The 26,236-nt window shown below is 38.1% G+C and overlaps 1 protein-coding gene across 2 annotated transcripts in view; it reads right to left on the reverse strand.

The window, feature by feature from the left end:
* The window catches only part of LOC106874750 (uncharacterized), a 90,149-nt gene that overhangs the window by 1,075 nt on the left and 62,838 nt on the right, over positions 1-26,236 (reverse strand). For both annotated transcript variants that reach the window (XM_089365732.1, XM_089365733.1), the window contains exons 2-4: positions 14,557-14,737; positions 5,529-6,293; positions 2,292-2,896 (exon numbers count right to left, since the gene is read on the reverse strand). In XM_089365732.1, coding sequence (XP_089221858.1) covers positions 2,292-2,896; positions 5,529-6,293; positions 14,557-14,692 — 1,506 coding nt within the window. In that variant the 5' untranslated portion in view covers positions 14,693-14,737. The remainder of the gene's footprint in view (positions 1-2,291; positions 2,897-5,528; positions 6,294-14,556; positions 14,738-26,236) is intronic.

Raw genomic sequence — 26,236 nt, forward strand, 5'->3', positions numbered from 1 at the left:
CGTTGTCTTATGTTCTGCTGGTTGAGTGTCTCCCAGAACGTTCGTCAATATCGACATTTTTTTCGGCCATCTTGGAAACATCTGAACCACTCGTACACTTCTGTGCGGCTCATACACTCCTCTCCATACACTTTCTGCAACGTTGCGTAGGCCTCTGAGCAGGTGTCACCATGACAACTTTGTCATGGTCAATGCGACGATCACACGCTACGCACCTTCCTTCCAAGCACTGCTGTAAACAACGGAAGTGTGCTAGACGCTAAAATTTAGTGCGTATGCATAGAAGAGTTCAAGGTCAATCTTTGTCAAGTGGCTTCATACTGCGTGCTTTAGATTCGTTACTATGGTGACAGTGCTGATACTTATTGATCAGACCTCGTATGAATAAATATGTATTTATATATGCATATATTATACATGTGTATGTGTGTGTGCGTGCTATACATGATCTGTCTGTCTTGTCTATCTCTCTCTCTCTCTCTCTCTCTCTCTCCACACACACACACACACACACACACACACACATGTATATATATATATATATATATATATATATATGTATATATATATATATATATATATATATATATATATATATATATATATATATATATATATATATATATATGAAAGTAAATGCTTGCATACAAGCTGAACTTACACAAAGTGGTATCCAGGCTAGCACTCAAGGGAAAATCGTCAATCTACATCTACACACACACACGCACGCACACACAGGCACGCACACACACACACACACACACACACACACACACACACACACACACACACACACACACACAAACACACTCACACACACACACACATTCACTAATGGAAAGACAATTGACAAGTGCGTAAATTCTTTCACACTAAACATGTTTGAATGATATATAATAAAATAACGATTTGCCGAAACAGCAACCTGGGACCATAATGCAGAATGATCGGAAATGTTAATACACAGCATGTTTTTGAACTTTGGTAACAAGAAGAAGAGGTGATAAAAAAACATTACTGTGTAAGAAGTGAATAATAATTGGAAAACGCTCCATTTGGTGTTGAAAGAACAGGCAATAGAAAATGGTGGACATTTTAAAGAAAAAAAGAATCAACCACGAGACATTGTTTAAGTGGGATATAATATTGATTTCAAATTTTGGCACAAGGTCAGCAATTTCTGGGGAGGTGATAAGTCGATTATATTGACCTCAGTGTTCAACTGGTATTTATTTAATCGACCTTGATAGAATAGTAGGCAAATTCGACCTCGGCAGAATTTGAACTCAGAACGTAAAGACGAACGAAATGCCACCAAGCAACTTGCCCGGTGTGCCACCGGTAGAATGTAATATTGATTTCAAATTTTGGCACAAGGCCAGCAATTTCAAGGAAGGGAGCTATGTCGATTGTATCGACCCTAGTGCTTAACTGTTACTTATTTTATCGACTCCAAAATGACGAAAGGGAAAGTCGACCTCGGCGGAATTTGAACTCAGAACGTAGCGACGGGCGAAATACCGCTAAGCATTTCGTCCAGCGTGTTAACGATTCCGCCATTCGCCGCCTTTACAAGACTACATATCATGCAAGTCACTCAAGAAATGTTTACGGTACTAAATATGTAAGTTTTGTCTCATTCTCCTTACTCTCCTGAGCAGGTTCCATTTGACTATCATCTTTTCAGATCATTGGAACTTTATTCAGAAAGAAAGCCGTTTATTAACTAAGAAGAGATCATAAATGATATTAAGTGATTTTTTGCTTCGAAATTTGGAAAGCTTTTCGAATGCGGGCTCAACAATTTGTCCAAATAGATGGGATTATGTTATCAATAATAAAGGAAAATAGATTGGCTACATACATCAATAAAGAGCTAAGAAGCAATTGTTTCTTTCCCCATCTTGAAATGCGACGGGAAATTTTTTTGCAGAGTTGAGAAATGTTGCTTATGTACACACATACACACATACACACACACGCACGCACGCACGAACACTCTTACACACGCAAACATATACTACATATGCTACGCACACATACTACATATATCATACACGCACACATATACTACATAAATGCACACACACATGCACGCGCAAGCATACACACACACACACACACACCGATATATACACACACATACACTCACATACACGCACACACAGCACACATGCATGCGCAAACACACACACACGCACATACACACACGCACATACACACACGCACACACCTCACAGATACATATCACGAAATTACTGAAAATGCTTATATATCTGTAATATTCTTACATCTTCGTCCTTCGCAACAGCGTTGCCATCTCTCTGTACGGCTAGAGCCCTCGCCAATTCAAGGAGGCGGGAATAATCTACGTCTTCATCCGGTTCGCTACGTTTGTTGCCGACCAAACCACTGTAATGGCTACGCGGCTCTTCCGAGTAAGGGAAGAAAACTCTCTTGGCTGGTATGAAGTAACCTGGTTGCCCGTTGAGGACTACTTCTTCGTAGGGCATGTTTATATCCTCCTTTTCGTTTTCCTCTGGAAGTGACTCCTCATCGATTTCGTCCCTGGTGTTTTCTCGTTCATTTTCTCGTTCGAAATCTGCTTCCAATCTCTTGTCGTATCCATAACCGTCTTCCAGTTCGCTATTGTCGATTTGGTAAGGTGCCTCTTTCTCGAGGAGTTCGCTTTGGGTGTAGGCATTTGGCCAAGAGTCAAGTGAGACGAGTTTCTCTGGCATTTCGGCTGGGATGTACCGTTGGGAATCTTCTGAAAGGTATAGACCACGTTTGGTCCTCGGTGACCTGTCTTGCAATTCCCTGCGTCTCCGATAAATGTAATTAAGTAGTGGGTTTTCTTGGAAGCTTCGTTCTCTTTGGACATCGATAGGTTCTGCTGAAAAAGAGAAAAAAAAAAGAATAGATTATTTTCGAAAAAACAAAAAGCGAAACAAAAGCGAGACCCAAAATGAAAAATTAAAACAAAGTGGGACATATCGAAAAAGAAAACAGTGACTGTAATAATTGTAACAAAAGTTACAAATTTTGAAATAAGGCCAGGAATTTTAAGCGGTAGGGGATAGTCGAATGCATCAACTTCATTGCCTGATTGGGACTTTATTTTATCAAGTCAGTGGATTTGTAAAAGCATTGTGAATCATGGGCAGAAAGATTCAAATGTTGTGTGGGCTCGAAGTAAAGATTGATGCAGCAAAAAATGACGGGGTTGTGCGAACGAATAAAGAGCACGAAGCGGACAATACGAGATAAAGTGGAAATAGAAATTGAAGTCAGTGCATTTGTAAAAAAATTGTGAATCACAGGTAAACAGATTCAAATGTTGTGCGAGGATGGGAGAGACAATTACAACGACTTCAGTTCTTTAATGGTTGTTTATATTTCAAATACCCCGCAAGAATCATAGCATAGAAAGATTCAAACTCGGCAGGCTTTGAACTCAGAACGTGACTATTACAAGGCGTTTAAGTTGGGTCTTTATATGATTTATCACTCCAGGGGGATGGTAGATAATGCCAACCCTTGTTGCACTTGAATCCAAATTTTATGGAGTTCTGTCACTGTACTGTTGCTATGGGAAGTGGTGTTGCCGAGGCTGGAAGTGATCGGTGGAAGCACAAGTGTCTTAGAAAGTTGAAAGAAATGGTGGAAAGGATAAAGGGGAAAAAGTCTAAAGTGAAGTGGAAGGAGTCGATAAAAATGATGAAGGAATTAAGCTGTTCAAGGGCCAGAGAGAAGGGGCCAATACAATCATCGACATCAAGAGCTTATAGCTCTGGGGTTAGGCTCCGTGAACAGGGCAACAAATTGGGCCATGCCGCTGAGGCTCACCTTAGTTCCTTATATAGGCACAATACCAGAAATTTTGAGGGAAAGGCTTGATCTATTACGTCAGTAGCGTAATTAGGGGTCAGTGAGTAAGGGAGAAGTCCTTTTATTGGGAGACACTTTTGGAGCCCGGGGTGAGAGGACGGCAAACTCAGAGGCTGTCCCGGGTGGCACATACATTAACTACGCTATTGGATTATACAGATCCCAGGGTTTGGTTGATATATTCTTCTTATTGATCACGAAAGGGCGAAACGTAAAGCAAAACATATCGGGATTTGAATCCGGATTGTAAAGCGCCGCAATAAATACGGCAAAGTATTTTGTCCATTATATTGCTAATTCTGTTATTGATAAACCAGAGAGACAAATGCTTAAACCGAAATAGGAGACTACAAATAAGCAAAAAATAAAAAAATACATAACAACCACAATAACAAAACAATATAACAAAATATTGCGAAGAGAGAACGAGAGAGAGAGAGAGAGAGACAGCGTGTGTGTGTGTGAGCGTGAGAGAAAGAGAGAGGTGTGGAGATGGAAGTTTTAATGTATAGCAGTTTATGAAGCTGATAAAATAAAGCACATCAGGAGATATATTTAAGATAACCAACAGTGTGACTCCGTGACTGCGTTCTCTCTCTCTCTCTCTCTCTCTCTCTCTCTCTCTCTCTCTCTCTCTCTCTCTCTCTGCATATCTTTTACGTCATACGAATTGTCAATCAAATGCAGATGTGAACTTTCCGCCATTGTTCCTCATTCGGCATGACGTAGGTAGTAGTAGTAGTAGTAGTAGTAGTAGTAGTAGTAGTAGTAGTAGTAGTAGTAATAATAATAATAATAATAATAATAATAAAAGTGAAATATCTCAATAAAACTCATTTATAAGATGCAAGTGCATACATACGTACATACATATATACATACACACAAATACACATGTATGTATTATATACATTATCAAGATCTCATACGGGTAACTACTCATGATGCAATTGACAATAATTTTGCATTAATTACTTTCTCTCTCTCTCTCTCTCTCTCTCTCTCTCTCTCACACACACACACATACACACACTAACACACGCACACGTACACACACATACAAACCATTTGCACGCACATACACGCACATACATACTCATGTATACTTACACACAAATGTGCATGCATACGTTTGTGACAAGTGTACTCAAGGAAAAAGAAACGATGATGACGATGGAGACGATGATGAGGAAGGTGATAATGATGAAGATGATGATGATGATGACGATGATGATGGCGGTGGTGGTGAAGAGGAGTAGGAGTAGTAGTTGGAGGAGGAAGGAGAGTAGGAGGAAGGAGAGTAGGAGGAAGGAGAGTAGGAGGAAGGAGAGTAGGAGGAAGGAGAGTAGGAGGAAGGAGAGTAGGAGGAAGGAGAGTAGGAGGAAGAAGAAAAAGAAGAGGTGGAGGAAGGGGAAGTAGTGGAGGAACAGGAGGAGGTGGTGGAGGACAACGACGACGACGCCGACGACGACGACGCCGCCGCCGACGACGCCGACGCTGACGACGCCGACGACGCCGCCGCCGCGGCCGCCGCCGCCGCCGCCGCCGAAGACGCCGACGCCGACGACGCCGACGCCGACGACGCCGACGACGCCGTCGACGTTGAAAATAATGATTTATTGGGAAAAATTACTCACCATTTTCATATTCTTGCATCAAGTGTTCATAGCTGTTTTGCTGGGAAGGTTGTAAACCGGCTTTTACTAGTTCTGGCAGCTCCCTCTCCGGAATCATTTCCTCTTCGGGTTTCAACAACGGCAGTTCCTCGGTCAAAGCATAACTGTTCAGTTTGGAAGACGTGTCGTCGGGATCCATGGAATCTTCCGGAAACAACGGCAGATCGGAGCTCTTCTTGCTGGCCCTATATTTGTTATTGTCTTCGTCGTCGTCTTGGTCGTCATCACTGTCATTGTTTACTAGCTCTTGTTCCATTTCATCATTTAACATATCGTCGTCATCATCCTCCTCTTCATCGCTATCGTCATCGTCATCTTCGTCGTTGTTGCCATGATTGTGGCTGCCACTGTCAGGAACACCATCGTCATCATTACTATTGCTGTCATCGTCGTCGTCGCTATCGTCAGTGTGACCGCCTCCTAAGAGGCCTTCCGGTTTTCTCTCTGCTTCCTCTTCCGTCTTGTTTTCGTCGACGTCATCCGCTTCACTTTTTAACTCTTCAGAAGAAGACGAAGAGGATGATGACGAGGACGAAGAAGATGAAGTTGACTTGCCCGTATTCGAACCGTCATCGTCTGGGTCTCCTGTCAGTCTGTGTTCCTTGCTGTCTTCGTCACTATTCAGGCCAGTAAGAGGCACCTCCTTATCTGGTTTGGGGTCGGATTTTTTCACTCTGGGCGAGTTCTGTTGGTTGCCAAACATCAACACCTCTTTGGCTCTTTTCTCTGCAAAGAAACAATAATAATAATAATAATAATAATAATAATAATAATAATAATAATAATAATAATAATAAGTCGTTATTAACGGCGGAAACAGTGTCATTTCAAAAGAGACCGATGGAATAAATACTAGGCTTAGCAAAGAATAAGTCCTGGAGTCGATTTCTGCGACTAAAAATCCTTTAAGACGGTACTCCAGCATGGGCGCAGTCAAATGACTGAAACAAGTAACAAAATAACAACAGAATATTGTAGAAATCCACACAACTGTGGTATTCGCCTCGAGAAAGTATCTCGTATCGACGTCTAGTGTTAAAAAGCACGGAGGAATATCAGTTGCCTCTGGCGGACGATTTTCTTCTGTTATATAGGTATTGCCCAAGGTCGAACATTCCTGACGAAGTCTCTCCACAATTATGCGATTGTTCTGTCATAGTTTGTTTTACGGTTGCTAATATGGGGTCGCAACTCTTCCTGTAAGCCTGCAGTTTCCTGCATACTAGAGCTTGTGTGCCTGTCAAAACAGATGCCAATAGACCAATCTGTCGTTGTTTGCCAAGTTAAACTCCTGTATATCCGTAGGAGATATACAGGTTTATGAAGGTTGACTTCCTTTCGTCATATTCCTGATAGGGGTGGCTAAACGGGTACTATGCCTGGCCAAAGGGCAACCCATATCTATTCAAAACACGATCGTCTGCTACTGTGTGGCGTTCTACAGTATATCTGCGTTAAGTAAATTATACGGAATGCTATTTCGAAATATAAAATCGGTTTATAAAATAGAAAATTGTAATTACGTCAGACGACTGACATTAATAATTTGAAACACTTTCATCATATCTCAACATAACAAGAACAAAAACTACAACAAAAATGCTTATATTCCATGCCTGTATGCGCATAGAACAACTATTATGTCATGCTGTGTTTAAATTTGTTTCTCTCCAAACCTGTTAGGCTTCTAGGTAGAAACTGATCATGTATAAATTGAGTTCACTTTCGAATCTCTTTTATACGGGATATATATATATACTTAGCTTTAAAAGCACATAAATGTATTCTGCTGCATTGAGTTTATGATTTAATAATGCAGTGTGTCGTACTATATTTAATATAAATTTAGTCTTGCAGAGTGAGCGAAACTTTTCAATATATCCATAGGCTTAACCAAACAAACGTAGATAATAGACAGCAGGTTTCTAATAGGTTAGCTTTCATCAGTTCTTAATTTCTGCAATCCCGCAGAGAGATCGCACTTAGCAGTTGTGGCATAGTACACAACTCTAGTGTACAGGCTAGTAGGCTAGTTTACATAACAGTGTTACTTTGACAACTTATAAAAGCACTCTTTAAAAAAATTCTCTAGCCAAGCAAGCGTATCTAACAGGACAGCGGATTTCTAGCAGGTTAACCACATCAGTTCTTTTGAACTCCGCAGTTTTGTTAAAAGATCGCAGCAAACAACTGCAATATAGAACACGATTTTATTGTACAAATGGGTAAGCTAAATTTGACAACTGATAAAAATTCTGTTTTTACACATACATTTCAGCAAGGCAATTGAAAAAAAAAAAAGAAAATTCGGTAACACCGAGATATAGGCGCAGGAGTGGCTGTGTGGTAAGTAGCTTGCTTACAAACCACATGGTTCTGGGTTCAGTCCCACTCTGTCAGTTCGCTACCTTGAAATCAATAAATGTAACCAGGAAATGTAATACATGGATAATCCCAGAGCCCAGTATTCGATACTTGGCAAAACTAATAACGATATTGGCTTCTTACATAGGCATCATGATGTAAAGAGCTGTAATTAAATACCGCAAGGTATTCTGTCCGATTCTTTAGTGCCAGTATTTAATTGCTAATTGTTTTATTGAGACCAGAAGATAATGACTATCTCAATAGAATTTGGATGAAAATCTTAAGGGGACAAAGTCATCGTTTCGTTCGATGTTCCATCGATTTTTATTCTCTACGACCTTGTTTGGCAAAAATAAGGAAAAATTATTAATAATGGTTTCTAATTTGGAAATTTTGGTAGGAGGGAACAGTCAATTATATCATTCTCAGTTCTTGACAGGTAATTTATTTTATCGAATCTGAAAGGGTAAATAGCAATGTCGATCGTAATGGAATTCGAACACAGAACATTTAGGGTCATAACTAAATATGATAAAGCATTTTGCCTAACTCTCTGACGATTCTGCTAACCAAACGCTTTTTAAAAATAATAATTTCTAACACAGGCACAAAGATTTGGGGGTAAAGGCAAGTCGATTAAATTGACTCTGAAAGAATGCAAGGCAAAGTTGACTTCGGTGGGATTTGAGTTCAGAATGTATCAACCCCAGTACTTGACTGGTGCTTTATTTTATCGACCACAAACTAATGGAAGGCAAAATTGATCTCGGCAATATTTGAGGTCAGAACAGATCTACTCGTAGAGCTTCACTGCTTCTTTATTTACTTTATTTTATCGACCACGAAAGAATGAAAGAGGAAGTTGATTTCGACAGGATTTGACCCCAGGAAATAACGAACTCAAATCTTGATCAGTACTTTATATCATCAATCCTAAATGGATGAAAGACAAAGTCGACATTGAAAGGATTTAATCTAAGAAAGCATCGAACTTAGTACTGGATTGGTGCTTTATTTTATCGACCAAAGCAACAAAAGAAAAATAGGAAAAAGATGGAAGACGAAGTTGACCTCAAGAGGATTTGAACTCAGAACGTAAGAAGTCGAAATAAATACCTTGCGGTATTTATTGCTTCCGACGTTCTAACAATTAAACCAATTTACAACTTTCGATCCATCGGAATAACCATAACCGAACTATGGCATTTGCCTTCAAATGTCAACAGCGATCGACCTCGGATAATATTTAAACCAAAGTCACCGTTGTTAAATCACTCCACCAAAGAGCAAGGTTAATTAAAACACTCTAACCGGATAACGATCTCCACAGAAATTTAGGATGACCGAAGCAGATTTTAATTAATAATGGATTACATTAATACACCAGATGAATCGTGATAACATTGCTTTTTCACAGCTAAAAGAGACACAACAAGTATAGCTGTAATACAATTAACCAGTAACCAAACTTTCATGTAAAAACCCGAACGAATTTCATTAAGCACACTCCCTTATTCTTTTATTTATCGAAAGGTCTTTGAAGTGCGGCCATGTTATGGAATTGCTTTTCAAGAGTTTTAGTGGTTTTAGTGGTTTTATAACGATTCTAGGAGTTTGCATGGTACATATTTAATCGACATCAGGGTGGGGAAAAGGCTGAAAGGAGAAAATATTGAACGAACGTAAAGGGACGTAACCAAGATGGGTCAAATTAATGTAGAGCATTTTCTTTTTTTGACCACGACTTTGTGAACCCATGCCTATAGACATACACATTTGGAGAAAAGTATGGCTGGACTTCGGTTCTTGGTGGGGGACGAAGCAGACCTTTAGTTCATACACTACAAAATATCGCGACGTCTGGATTAATAAAAATCTGCAAGACCTTTTTAAGATTTAAATGATGATGAAGAAAACAAGATGCTTTCTTTTACAATCTTGCTACGAAACAGGTGGCCGGTCAAAATTTAATCCATATTACAAAGAGAAAGAGAATACACATACATACATACATACATACATACATACATACATACTACTACTACTACTACTACTACTACTACTACTACTACTACTACTACTACTACTTCCTAGACGTGATCCTAGACCTGAAAACAAGCCAGCACTACCCTTACAAGAAGGCCAGCGTGGCGACTGTAGACATTCATAGAAGTTCGAATCACCTCACCCTTGCTATAATTAGAAACCTAGTCCCAGGCGTTACCAGAAGAATATTCAAGCTTTCGCTGATAAGGATGTCATCAATAGGGCCGCCCTCCACTACAATGATGCTTTGGAGAGGAGTGGGTTTACTGAGAAGTTAAAATATATGGAGGACTCTTAACCCCCAACCCCGCACTTGATGAAGACTAGAAAGAGGAAGATAATCTAGTTCAATGCTCCATATAGCTTAGAAGTTTGCACCAACGTGGCGAGGAGCTTCCTGTCATTGATTAAGAAGCATATCCCCAGGGGCTACGAGTACTACAAGCTCTTCAACCTATATAACATCAAGGCGAGGTACTCTTGCTTAGATAACATCACTTCTAATATTGCACGCTACGACAGACACAAAAAAGCATGCGCACAACCGCCAGCCTCAATCTGTAACTGTCGAAGCCCTACCGGTGTTCGTGTGTTTACGTACTCGTCATTTAGTGGTTCGGCAAAAGAGACCGACAGACTAAGTACCAGGTTTAAAAAGGAAATAAGTACTAGGGTCGGTTAATTTGATTAAAATTCTTCAGGTGTCATTAGCGTCAATAACAATTCTTTTAAAGGAAACTAAGGAAGAGAAGACTGAGACTGAAAGTGGCTAAAAATTAAATAGCGATACATAGTGGGTGGGGCAATGTGATTTTTGGTTGGTACAATGATAAATCCATATATATTTCAATCTTATTAGGCCTTCTCAGCCAGAGATTGTATTTATTACACATTCTCATCAGGTCTTAAAATGTGTGTGAGGATAAAAAAAATTTGTGCAAGAATTTATTCAATGAAATGTGGTTTTAGTTGATATATTATGTTTGATTGGTAGCTTTCGTTTTTGCAGAAATATTAATAGCTTTAAGATGAAAACCATGCTGCCACCACCACCACCACCACCAGCAACAACAACAACAACGACGACGACAACAACAACAACAGCAGCACGCAACAACAGTAGCAAAACAACATCAACAACAATAACTACAACATCCGGATTCTCTTGTCGACTAATCCAAAGCTTTGAATGTTCTTCAAACTCATTTCGTCTGCTTCTTCCAATCCCTGTCTTGTTCTATTGATTCAGTTAGATGCCAAATAAATAAAAAAACGAAATAAAATAATAATAATAATAATAATAATAGTAGTAGTAGTAGTAGTAGTAGTAGTAGTAGTAGTAGTAGTAGTAGTAGTAACAACAACAAATATTATTATTATGATTATTACTATTATTATTGTTGTTGTTGTTATTATTATTGTTATCATTATTATTATTGTTATGAAAAGTGATAGGAAACACGAAATCACAGAAACGATAACAGCTGCAATAATATTTGCAACAGCCTACATCAGCATCGCTACTACGAGTGCAACAGCAACAGCAAATCAACAAAAGTAGAATAAAGACATCCTCAACAGCAGCAGCAGCAGCAGCAAAAAGTAAAAATGGCAAAGAAAAATAAAAAACAAAACGAGGCAAAAACAAATGCAAGAACAAAGCAACATCTATAATAATTTCAACTATTGCAATGACTACAAATTCAAGTGAAACAATAATAACAACATTTGCAACAATAGCACAAAATAGCAACGAGTCAATGAGGCAATCTTTATACCGGTTGCCAGGTTTGCAAGAAGATGAGAGGACCACAAATGGAACCACAGTCGAAGGATCGAAATTCTTACTCAATCATACAGAATAACAAGCTGGCATGGGAACCTCAACAAAATGAGTCGACTTGCTAAAAATGGCAGCCTAACCTCTGTCTCAAATAACACTCAATAGTCTAAAATAACCATCCTCGACAGTTTTTGCACTACGAACTGCTATCATGCAACACAAGTTTCTCCCATAGACCGGGGGATCACGCGTATAACAAAACACAATAAACTGCATAATCTATAATTCAACTATTACATATAGACGTGGCTGAGTGGTAAGAAGCCTCTTTGCCAACCACATAGTTCCGGGTTCAAAGCCACTGCTCATTGCGTGACAATTTGGGCAAGTGTCTTCTACTATAGCCTCGGACCAACCAAAACCTTGTGAGTGGATTTGGTAGACGGAAACTGAAAGAAGCCTGTCGTGTTTCTGTGTGTCGTTGTGTGTTTTTGTGTTTGTGTTTATATATATATATGTATGTATGTGTGTATATATATATATATATATATATATATATGTGTGTGTGTGTGTGTGTGTGTGTGTGTGTGTGTGCATGCGTATCTATGTGAGTATGTTTGTGTTCATGTTTGTCTCCAACATCGCTTGACAACTGTTGTTGGTTTACTTACGTTCCTGTAACTTAGCAGTTCAAGAAAGCGACCAATAAAATAAGTGCCAGGCTTAAAGAAACAACAATAAATATTGGAGTCAAGTCGTTTAATTAAACCAGTACAAGGCCGTGCCACAGCATTTCAGTGACGCAGCATGACAGTGCCACAGCATGGCAGTGCCATAGTATGGCGATGCCGTACCATGGTGGCGCTCAAGCATGGCTGCAGTCCAATGACTGAAATAAATGAAAGGTAATATCATAGGAGATAAAGAATCGATTCGCTGCAAATATCTTTGGGAATTATCATCCACACCACGCTATGTTTTCTAATTTCAGGATAAAACTAGATACTGCATCGCAAATTAGTTTCCTCAAACAGATAAAATGTATCGATTTTGAGTTTTTTTTTCCCCTATCAATTTATAAAGAAAATTAGATCTTTTATTTTTTCTTTATCAGAGTGTGGCATTTATCTAATCTTTTGAAGGATAGTGTTGATGGCCTTCTTTATTTCCTCTTGATTGGCAAGATTAGACATAAATCTTCATGTTAGTAGTTAGCCGGAAAGAAAATGGTATGTTTTTGTAGTTCAGACAGACGTCCTTATCAGGAAAATGAGTTAACGAAAGTATTAGTTTGTCTTTGTTTTGTCATAGATTAGTGAAGGTCGAGTAAGACCTGTGATTTAAGTAATTTCAGCATTGGCCATACTGTTTCGTTATTTATTTATTTATTTAGGCATAGGTGCAGGCATGGGTCTGTAGTTTACGAATTCCACTTTGTAACCACACGTTTTGGGGTTCGGATCTTCTGCGTAGCATTTTGAGTGTCTTCTGCAATTAAAGCCTTGAGCTGATTATTGCCATATGAGTGAATATGACAGACGGAGGCGCTGTGAAAATACATATACATACGTACAAACACATCCACACGCACTCACACACATATTTATATGCATATGTGTGTGCGTGCGCGCACACGTGTGATTAGTGGTTAAGGTTTGCAGCCATAGTCGTAATATTGTTTCCATTGCTGGATCGGGCTATGCGTGTGTTCTTCAGTAAGTTCTCATTGTCCCAGTTCACGCAGCTGGCAAAAATGAGTAACCCTTCGACGTCACAAAAACCGAGAAAATGGCCTTGTGCGGTGAATAAATTGTCGTCTAAATTACGCAAAAATGAAAATAACACTGACATCTCATTTTATGATATATTTACCAAAATTACATAAAAATATCTGGAAATGCTAAAGAGCCAATTTATTCAATAAAATCGCCATTGCCTTCAACCACGGCCTCCAGACAACTTCGGAACCTCCCGCAACTCTTCTGGACAGTCTCCTTGTTTAAGTTGGTGAATACTGCCATGATTCTTGCCTCCAGTTCATCTTTGGTGTTACAAGGAGTTTTGTTGGTCTCTCGCTCAACTGCGTTCCATACATAATAACCAAGCGGGGTGCAGTCTGAGGAGTTAAGTGGTCAGATGTTAGGAGAGATGTGGTCACAGAAATTATCTGACAGCCATGATTGAATTCTCCTGCTTGTGTGGCATGGTGCAAAGTCCTGTTGCCAGACACAGGGTCTTCCAGCATCCACCCTCTTGATCCAGGGCAGCACTATCTCCTCCAGGCACTTGATGTAGGCCTCCGGGTTGAGTCTGAGGCCGTGTGGGAAGATGAATAGAGGCATAACTTCGCCGTCACTAGTGATCCCTTCGAACACCATGATGCTGGTTGGATGTTTGCTTTTTATCACTTTCGGTACATGTTCGTATTGGAGCTTCCGGTGCGAATGCCAAGAAGTACAGCATGTCGTTTCCAAATTTCTGGCAGAATGAATTGCGTCATGGTGCTATTTTTCTCACAGACGGTGCCCATCATAGAATGCCTATTATATTGACAAAATCAAAAACAAAGAATACGCTTGCGCAAAATTAAATATATAAAATGGCGACAACTTACTCATCGCACCCTTTATGTATGTATGTATATATATACATCGTACTAAACTTGGAAAAAACAATAAAACCTATTGGTGGCTAAGCTGGTCAAATGAAACCCTGCAAGGAGGTGCTCCAGCATGACCGCAGTCCAATAACTGAAATATGTAGAATAATATGTAGAATAATAAATAGCGTTACCTGCGTGGCTGTTTCTGTCAGTATTGAGTGGCATTGCCTTCTCATCGCCGTCTTTCTTTTTTCTCATTTCCATGGGATGACTGCAACATACCATCACTACCAGCGAGATTATCGCGAGACTTATTAGCAGTCTCATGGTTGGTTCTTATTTCAATTGCTCGTGTAAACGTTGTTTCTATGCCTGATTGGAGGAGAGAGAGAGAGAGAGAGAGAGAGAGAGAGAGAGAGAGAGAGAGAGAGAGAGAGGGAGGAAAGGAGAGATTTTAATATAAACGCAAATAATGAAGGTAAGATTTATGCAGACATTACAAGTTTCTTTCATTGCACGCGCCCCGTTTAGGTACCTGAACGAATGTATACAAGCGACGTGTGTGTGTGTGTGTGTGTGTGTGTGTGTGTGTGTGTGTGTATAAATACATATCTTTAATTTTTCCTTGTTTCAGTCATTTGACTGCGGCCATGCTGGAGCACCGTCTTAAACATACGGACATGCACACACATACGTACATACATACATACATACATGAATATATATGCAAGCGTATGTGTGTGTGTGTGTATATGTATATATATATATATATATATATATATATATATATATATATATATATATATATAGAGAGAGAGAGAGAGAGAGAGAGAGAGAGAGAGAGAGAGAGATAGGTAGGTAGGTAGATAGATAGATAAATATATACATATATATATATATATATATATATATATATATATATATATATATATATATATATATATATATATATATAGATAGATAGATAGATAGATAGATAGATAGATAGATAGATAGATAGATAGATAGATAGATGGATGGATAGCTGGATAGATAGGTAGGTAGATAGAAAAATAGATAGATATTTAGGAGTCGGTTATAGATTTACTTATTGAATTTATTTACCGATAGTGTTGTACATAAGGTAAATGTGTTTGTAAGTTGTGGCTTCTTTGGTATGTTTGTTCCTAAACAACACTTATTTTTGTGCTGTTGACACCACCGGATTGAATGGTACTGCCGAGGTGTCGAAACCATAATGATATCCGTGGGGCAGCTGATGATGGCGGCATGTTGGATTGGTGTTATGGTTGGTTTTGTATATGTGGAATAGTATCATAACACATCCTTTTGATATATATATATAGTTCCATCCCACCGACATCAATTTGCTTGTTATACTTTCGGAGTCAATAAAATTAAGCACCATTCTAATAACAGGGTCGATTACATCGCCTGAGCTCTTCCCTTAAATGTTGATGATCTGTCTAATTTAGAAGCGATTATTAGCGAGAGAACAACCTTCTGAATTCAAACGCCGAAATCAACGCATTAATAATGAGCATGCTTTAACTCACGCCTCCGGGTTTTGTGAGGTTTCTGGAGACTGGAAACTAAATCCATTACTTAGAAAGAAAAATAAATGAATAAATAAATAAATGCTCTGTATTAAGTGAAGCCTTCGTTGTACAAAATCTGCTTTTCTGTTATAGCTCTGGCATGTATCTCAACTCTATATGCAAAGTGGTGTCAAGTGATGAACAAAGGCGTCATAGCCAAAAGCTACGAAGCTTACCAGATAGGCATGAAGCTGAGCGTCGATATAATTCTACCACCTGAACCACATATATTCATCTTCACACAAATACATATATACACATATAAATGCACAGAGACAGACTAAATTTTACTAAACGGTAAGACAGGCATACGGAAGAAATTCATTTCCGGTGAACTCTCTCTATACGTCTATTTATATACATATACATGTCAATTTAGCTACATGTCGGAATGTAAGCCTCTCTCTATCTGTAGATACTATATTGACCTATTTTCTTCTATCTATCTATCTATCTATCTATCTATCTATCTATCTATCTATCTATCTACCTACCTACCTACCTACCTGTCTGTCTGTCTGTCTGTCTGTCTGTCTGCCTATCTATCTACCACCTACCTATTTATCTACCTACCTACATACCTACCTACTTATCTACCTATTTATCTACATGTTTATATCTATCTATCTATCTATCTATCTATTGTCTAAATACTTATATAAGATATTCTATGCTGATCTATTTTCTCGTTATACCTGTATGTATCTGTCTAGACAAATATATAGTATATAAAGACAGAGAGACATGCTGATATATACAGATAACGAAAAGATAACACATACAGGAAAGAAAATGACAGATTGACACTCTGACAAATTGTTATGCATATACGTATACATACGTATAAGTAGATAAATCGAAATATTTCACAGGAAATGAATTCCTTCCGTATGAAAAATCCTTAGGCACTGAAGTGCCTAAGGATTTTCATTTCCCTGTAGTGAACTTTTAATAGGTGAAACTATGGGTGTTGTAAGAAAATGTGGAATACACACACAAACACATACAAACACACACACAAATACACTTTTATTTAACGATACATAATTTAGAATTATATATATAAACATGAAACTTTTACAGATATGCATTTTCTCATTTGAATGAATGCCCAAGCATATTTTTGTTACAAATATCGTGCTTTATATTTCAAAATACAGTTACTCGAAAAGCGACTGATATCCACCTAACTTCGTGTTATCATAAATAATCTTGTGAGCATCAGCTGACTTTTGCCATTAATAACATGTAATGGTTGTAATGAGGTTTAAATAGAACAAACAGAATAAAATTTTAAGAAAAAATGTCTGTTCATCGTCAACAAAAACGAGAGTTTGGTACCAGACAAATACTCGTTAGTTAACATTTGGTCTTCTATACAGCAAAATAATTCCTGAAATAGCAAATGTACCAATTTCCTGATCGATTAGATATGAATGACTAAAGAAAATGTATCAAGTAATACAAAGTACGTCTAGATAGGTTATTAAGACTATTATTGAGATTAAACAACGTGAGACAATGGGAAAATGTAGAAAGAGTTCAGGTATATTTTCTATTTCATTTTTCTATATTCATCCAATGCTCAGACGTAGTTCAGAACACCCTAGCTGATCACATGGCTGAAAACAACAAATAAAAACAATACATTCGTTAGCAGTTGTTTGTGGTTACCTATATTTGATTTAGTATGAAAAAATATATGTATAGGCGCAGGTATGGCTGTGTGGTTAAGAAGCATGCTAACCAACCATGTTGTTTAGGTTCACTCCCACAATCCGGCACCATAGGTAAATGTCTACTACTATAGCCCCGACCCGACCAAAGCCGTCTGAGTGGTGAGAGACTGAAAGCAACTCTTCGTTGCTGACAAAATGAGATTTTGGCCATAGAAAATTTGCCTTAATGAAATCTGTCTAAGCCATGCAAGCATGGAAAAGTGAAACTTGATACAATTATATAAACATTACATTTGTGTGCGCATATGGCTGCAGGATTGGCTGTGTGGTAAGAAGCTTGCTTCCCAACCCATGGTTCCGCACTTCGTGGTCGAATAATATCTGAACAACACGATCTGTTTATAATGATTTATTGTATGTGCCAATTGTTGATGTCTTACACGCCTCGATTCTTAAGGAATCCTTGAAATTAACATGCATATACATATATATATGTACTATCCAGCTGTTTTCAGAACTCTCCGGAGATACTATTGTATATCCGTATCGGCAAGTGTGATTTTTGTTTCGAGAATATCATACCTCCATTGAGATGAAGAGTTTCACCTCGAATTACTCAGATTGGCAATCTTCGAACGATTTACGTTTTGTCTTCTGCCTAGCTAATTATTATTATTATTAGTAATAGTAGTAGTAGTAGTAGTAGTAGTAGTAGTAGTAGTAGTAGTAGTAGTAGTAGTAGTAGGAGTAGTAGTAGTAGTAGTATTCATATGCGCGCACGCACGCACACACACACACACACACACACACATATTTGTATATATATATATATATATAAATAGTATAAAAAATAGAATGAGAAAAATGGAATTGGTATTCTGAATTACATTTGTGCATTATTAAATTATTCAAGAGAGATTTTCTACTCCTGGTCATGGCAATGTTGTTCCAATTTACTATTTAATGACCCTCGCTTGAGCATTTTATCACCGAAACAGGAAATAGCAGACACCATTCATGAACACGCGCGCGCACACACGCACATACTCTCTCTCTCTCACACACACACACACAAACACGTGCATGCGAGCGCATACACACACATATAGATACATAATACATAATACATGCATTCATGGATACATATATATATATATATATATATATATATATATATATATATATATCTTTATATACGCATATGTATGTATATATGTGTGTAGATAGTGTATATATCCTGATATATATAATTACACATATATATATATGCATGTATATATACGTATGTATATGTATAGGCATATATATCTATATATGTGTGTATATATATAAATATATATATATATATATATATATGTATATACATGTATATATGTATATATAATATATATACATATATATATATATATATGTGTGTGTGTGTAAGTATGTATGTATTTATGTATGCATGCCTATATATACACACACATATGATTGGTGGACTTAGGTAAATTAATTCACCGTGTCTGAAGATAAATATGCTCTACGGGAAAAAAGTATTTAGATATTATGTATTATTTCCAGCATTAACTGCATAATAGATTCCAGATTTCTTATCAGGTTGCAGATAAATGCTCTGGAATATCGACCCACACACGTAGCTATCGATTACTACTTATTACTTCGACGGATATTCCTAGAGACTTGCTAACAAAACACTGCGTTTAAAACGCAATGGCTGCAAGCGTTGCTATGTGGTTAAGAAGTTCTGTTTGCCGCTTCGTGGTGTCTGGTTCGATAGCTCGAACCTACTGCACGGCACCTTAAGCACAATGTCTTTCTGTCGTAGATGTGTGTCGAGAAAAGCCCTGTGAGTGAAATTTTTGTAGAGGGGGAAACTATTTGGGAACCTTTCATATGAACAGCTTCTGTCATTTGGTCGAAGACGTAGACTATCGCCCGGTTTAACACCATCATTTGGTCCTTTTTACAACCATTTAGATCTCCGATTTGAGGATAACGCCTTGGTCTCCTCTTCCCTCCCCTCCTCACACCACTACCTTTATAGAGAACCTGAAGTGGGGTCAGTGGGGTGTTGGGTTCTTTACGTTCCTGTGACTTAGAGGATCGATCACAGACACCGATACAGTTTGTATGTATGTATGTATCTATGTACGTTGTATGTATGCCTGTATGTATAAACCTATATATAACTCTATATATGTGTGTACATCTGTGCATATGTATGTATATATGAGTGTATATCTGTCCGTCTGCATGTCTACATGTATGCGTGCATGTATGTATGTATGTATGTATGTATGTATGTATGTATGTCTTTGGCGTAAGCAAGATTAGTGAATGTCAATATCGATCGTATTATATTACATAATATTACACAGTAGTATCCGTGATAATTCCGAAGTTATTTTGAAAACCAAGATTGGTGGCAGTTTACAAAAGTCCACGATATACATAATTTCTTTTGAAATAGCATTTTTTTCCTCGCTTTCTGAAGTGCTTGCTTCTTGAGATGGTGTAAAATCTACAAAGTTAATATTGAAGGTGTTGTCATAGAAGACGACACGTACGAAAACTATATTCTTTCTTATACACTTGTCACCTCTTCTTATCTTTAGAGACTTTATCTAATATTTTTCTCTGTATTTTAAAAAGCAAACGATCTTAACTACAGAACAACATCGAAGATATAATCTGTATATATAATATTATTTTGCTATGGTACGATAAGGTTGGTGACGTTTGAACAAATTGTAACCTACCGTACTCTCTCTTTTATTTTCAGAGAAAGTGCATAGAGCCGGTTTCTGATCTAGATCCAAGGCTCTTTCATTGGAATTTCAACAACATCAAGTACTTTTGTATTCATTAATGTATGTATGTATATGTGCAACTTTGCATGTTTTTTTATGTATGTATTCTCATGCATATACTTGCATATCTAAACATGCTCATATATACTTAAATGCTAAACTTCTGGAAAGCTTTACAGATTTTTACAGTTCCAGTGATGGTTTGGATCTGTAGTTTTCGAATCAGCTTTCTCCTTTTTGGTTTTGAGAAGCCAATTTTCTCAAGATTGATATTTAGGCAGTGTGCTACATGTCCCAGTGCTCCAGTAATTACAGGTATAAACCTGAACTTGTAATCTGAACAGAGTAGCTATGTATGTATGTATGTATGTATGTATGTATGTATGTATGTATGTGTGTGTGTGTGTATGTGTGTGTATGTTGTTGCCAGTTGACACAAGTCTAGAATACTGCGTTAGCCACGTGACATGTTTGTTGATACAGAACTAATGTTTGATTAGTTAATTGTTTGTTACATTATTTTACGGTTGGTTGGTTGGTTGGATGGTTGGTTGGTTCCTCAGTTCATTAGTTATTTGACTATTAATAACAGACAACAATGTTATTGATGTGATTTAATTAGTATTTTTCTGCCATTCTCTTTCTCTCCCTCTCTTTCTCTCTTTCTCTCCCTCACGCACACCCTCATACACACAAATGCACATACACACACACACATACACACACACATACACACACACACACACACAAACACAAACACACCCTGTCATGTCAGAAACTATCAAGCACATACACGCTCTCGTTCATTCGCAATCACATTTTGCCTGTCTGTCTGTCTGTCCGTCGGCTTGCCTGTCCGTCAGTCTGCCTGTCTCTCTCTTTCTCTCCCTCTCTGTCACTCTTTCTCTCTCTCTCCTCTCCCTTCCCCTCTCTCTCACTCTGTCACTCCCCCTCTCTCTCCCTATCTCTCTCTCACACACGCGCACACACACAAACATGCGAGGATTTGTTTCTATCATATACAAGTACACACGCATACACAAGCTTTGTCGTTCATAGACATTCACAGTCTGTCTGTCTGTCTGTCTGTCTGTCTGTCTGTCTGTCTGTCTGTCTGTCTATCTCTTTCTCTCGCTTTTTCCTCATATATATATACACTTTCTCTCTTCTGTCTGTCTGTCTGTCTGTCTGTCTCTCTCTCTCTCTCTCTCTCTCTCTCTCTCTCTCTCTCACACACACACACACACACGCACACACACGCACAACGTGCGCGCACACACACACAAAACTCACAGTTGAGCACACATACAAGACAACAAAAAAAGCGACAAAGAATGAGGAGACAGACAGATAGATAGATAGATAGATAGATAGATAGAGGGAGGGAGAGAGAGAGAGAGAGAGAGAGAGAGAGAGAGAGAGAGAGAGAGAGAGAGAGAGAGAGAGAAAGTGTGTGGTGGGGGAGACAGTGACGAGCCCGATGGGTAAACATCTAAGATAAATACTTATCGATTTAGAAGGCATTCATTGTCAGTTTCAACGAAGATCGATAGGTCGATACGTCGAAACATTTTACATAAACTAAATATCTTGTTAAGGAATCAATGAATAACAACACTGATGATTTACAATTTATAGGTATCGACCATTACATATCGACAGAGGAAAAATAAGACAATTAGTTCTTGGTAGGATATGGAGCCTGTCAATGTCCATAAGATAGAGTGACGTAACTTTAAGATATATTAAGTAGATCATGGTCATAGCTGTGCCGTTAAGAAGGTCAATTCGCAACAACGTGGTTCTAGTTTCGCACCGTGGGCATTTCCTACACGTGGGTATTTCGCTCACACACATTTCGATGAATTTCGTACACAGAAAAAATGAACGAAAGCCCGTTGTCTACCCCACCACACACACACACACACACACACGCACACACGTATGTATGTATTTATGTATTTATGTATGTATGTAAGCAAACCTGCACGCATATGTATAAGACTGTGTGTATGTATGTAAGTATATATATGTACGCATGATGCAAAATACGGTGAAGTCTATGCTTCCCTGACGAGACCATAATAAGAGCGAAGCATGCCCTCATTTATCTCCTGTACTTGTCATATTAATTAAAGTAATATAAATCATAAAATCAATATCACCATTAATGCTGCTATTCTTTTTAACTGCATAATTATAATTTCTAGTTAGTGAATTATTATCTTTTTAATGTTCCCTGAATTAACAATGTTAAATATTTGATAAGTAACCTATTCTTTCTAATTCAAGGTAAAAATCAACTCTTTCGAGAGGAGCCACTTTGCCTGGCGTGCTGACGATTCTGCCAGTTCGTCGCTTCCACCTACCTAAGTTATATTAAACAGAGAAATTTGTCCGACGCCTTTTAAATTATTACAGCATCACCACCTGCCCACCTATATGTGAACACTAATGTAAAGGGCATGTCAGAGATAGAATAGACACACTTAGTTGCGTAGAGATTTTTTTTAATGCACAGTGAATGCATATTCAACATTTATGACATTGATGAAATACATTTAGTTTTGCTGACAAATTCTATTTATGCTTTGCTCAAAATTCTGTTTAGTCTTCCCGAAAAAACATATTTAGTCTGGCCGAGAATATATATTTAGTCTTGCTCAAAAACATATTTAGTTTTACTGAAAAAGAAAAATAGCAAAAACATAATTGGTTTTGCTGGGGAAAAAAAGCTATTTAGTTTTACAAAAATATATTTAGACTTGCTTTCCGCTTCTAAAACGGGAATTTTCCACTCTGATTAAGGCTCTGAGGTTTTTTTGAAAAAAAAAACAAAAAATCACGACGAATCGTGATGCAAGTGTATCACTGTGCCTCGGTGAAATGGCGGCATTTATGACAAATATTTGCTTAGTAAAATTGTATTTTCAATCGCTGCTGTACAAAATTGATTAAAAAGATTAATATAAAAGATTTAATATTGGAGCAAGTGTAATGGAGTAAGTGGAGCAAGAGCACACACGAAAAGTGTCGCTGAAGAGGTCACAGATGTGTGACGAAAGATTTCCGGACAATGGACATGAGTTAAAATAAGAACAGTGATAAACGAGTGACGAATAAAATGTATATAGTGCGTGTGTTTATTTGACAAAAAGAAAAGAAAAGAATGACCGTCCCAAAATACAACAATATCAAAATTTTTGTCTAACATCAAGGCAGTGAGCTATCAAAATCGTAAGCATGCCAGACAAAGATGCTTACTGGTATTTCTTCCGGTTTTAGGTTCTGAGTTCAAATTCCATCATATGCTGACATTCCTTTCGGGGTCGATAAAATAAGCAGAAGTTTAGCAGTGGGAGTAGATGTAATCGACTGACCCTTCTGCCAAATTTTCAGGCCTGATTACCTTTCGTCTTTTACTTGTTTCAGTCATTAGACTGCGGCCATGCCAGGACATCGCCTTGAAGAATAGTCGAACGAATCGCCCCCAGTGCTTATTATTTTTGGTAGAGCCTCATACTTATTTTATCGATCTCTTTTGCCAAACCTCTAAGTTACAGGGACGTAAACCGATTATCAAACAGTGGTCACACACACACACACACAAGGCAGTGAGCTAGCAGAAACGTTAGCACGCCGGGCGAAATGCTTAGCGGTATTTCGTCTGTCTTTATGTTCTGAGTTCAAATTCCGCTGAGGTCGACTTTGCCTTTCATCCTTTCGGGGTCGATTAAATAAGTACCAGTTACGCACTGAGGTCGATATAATCGACTTAATCCGTTTGTCTGTCGTTGTTTGTCCCCTTTGTGTGTAGCCCCTTGTGGGTAGTGAAGAAATAACACACACACACACACATACATATACGACGGGTTTCTTTCAGTTACCGTCTATCAAATCCACTCACAAGGCTTTGACACTTCCCCAAGGTGCCACGCTGTGGGACCGAACCTGGAACCAAGTGGTTGGGAAGCAAACTTCTTAGCTTTTTTCCCGATGACAGTTAAACGTTCTATAGAGAATTGGAACTATAGATAGACAAGCGTCCGTCTATGATCATATTACAAGAAATAAACGACGGATCAACATTAAAAAGACTCCATGAATTTCTAAAATTGGTTTCTTCTTTTTTATTTCTTCCTGCTTAGTAATCCATTTCCTTGACTGATAATCTAAGCAAACACTACTTCGTTTAGGATCACTGTGTTTTTGTTACGGAGTAATGTAAACAGCTCTTTCCAGCGAGAAAAAAATCTTTCAAACGATAGGGTTACGAAACTATGCATCAGCAAAAGAATGTGTGACTGAAATTACGTTTACAGCGTTTGCAGCTATTAGTGGATAAGTTAATTTAACGTTAAGTATATATAGCAACTGAGATGCAATAAAAAACACAACGTCATTGGGGTTTTTTTTTCACTCTTAAGTTTGCAGTTATTGTCAGTCATTTAAAAAATCTAATTTATTGCTTTTCATCAGTTTATAAACTGTAAGCCTATTCAAAAACAAATATTATGTCGTAGAACAGAAGGAAGATCTCGTATGATGTGAAATTCAAACTAAATGTAATGGAGTAGAATAACACACATGCACATACACACACAGGGAGCAATAAATTGGTGATCAAAGGAAGTCAACTCCGAAATGCCTCATCACATTCTGTGAAGAAACTCTGAACTGCATTGGCTTCGTTACTACGAAATGGAAATTAATCCGCAGGAATGGATTTTAGAACTTCGCTTCATTGACTGTATTGTTTGTTACTCGCTCTACTTCTCGCCTACGCGTTCTGCGTATCACTAAGGAACTGGGACGAATTTAAGGCAACAAACAGTTGCTGCACTTCGCCTTATGAACCGACATGATTTGTACTGTTAATTCTTATGCCTTTACTTGTTTCAGTCATTTGACTGTGGCCATGCTGGAGCACCGCTTTCAGGGGTTTTAGTCAAACAAATCGACCCCAGGACTTATTTTTTGATTAGCCTAGTATTTATTCTATCGGTCACATTGGCCGAACCGCTAGGTTATGAAGACGTAAACATACCAACATCGGTTATCAAGTGATGGTGGGGGACAATTACAGACTCAAAGACACACACACAGATAAATTAAGTGACAGTTGCATACTGGGGTCGATCTAATCGACTGGCCCCCTCCTCCCAAAATTTCGGGCCTTGTGCCTAGAGTAGAAAAGAATATTCAACCAATTCAATATCTAACTGATATTTGAATCAGCTAAAATTCGATAGTTCAACCTGATAAAAATAGCAACTAAATCGCCTTCAAATCACATGCTACCGTCTGAAAAAATGGATTAGATGGGAACGGACATCTTGGATAGAACTTTAATCCAGGATATGACATGTATGAAAATAAGGAATGATGATCACAAATGGAACACCTTTGACTAAAGTTCTGCTCGATCAGGGTTAATGTGTTGCTGAACGACATCGACGATAATAACAACGACAACAACAACAATGGCACTAACAATGATGTCGTCGACGACGCTGACGACACCTGCAAGTATATTGCTATCTTATTTCTGTCTCCAGCAATTTACGTCTTAGCATTCAAAATGTCTGGAAAAACAAAGTGAATCGAAGGAAGGACGTGAAGTTGCGTGACTCATCACACACATAACACGCAAACACGCATATACATATATACATATTCATAAGCACTGACATATATGCATAAGTGTATGTATGTATGTAAGTGTATGTAAGTATCTTTGCGTAATATGTATGTATGCATCCATCTGTCTGTTATGTTATG

The sequence above is a fragment of the Octopus bimaculoides genome, chromosome 18 (assembly GCF_046866305.1).
Source record: "Octopus bimaculoides isolate indiv1 chromosome 18, ASM4686630v1, whole genome shotgun sequence".
In the NCBI taxonomy this organism is placed as follows: Eukaryota; Metazoa; Mollusca; class Cephalopoda; order Octopoda; family Octopodidae; genus Octopus; species Octopus bimaculoides.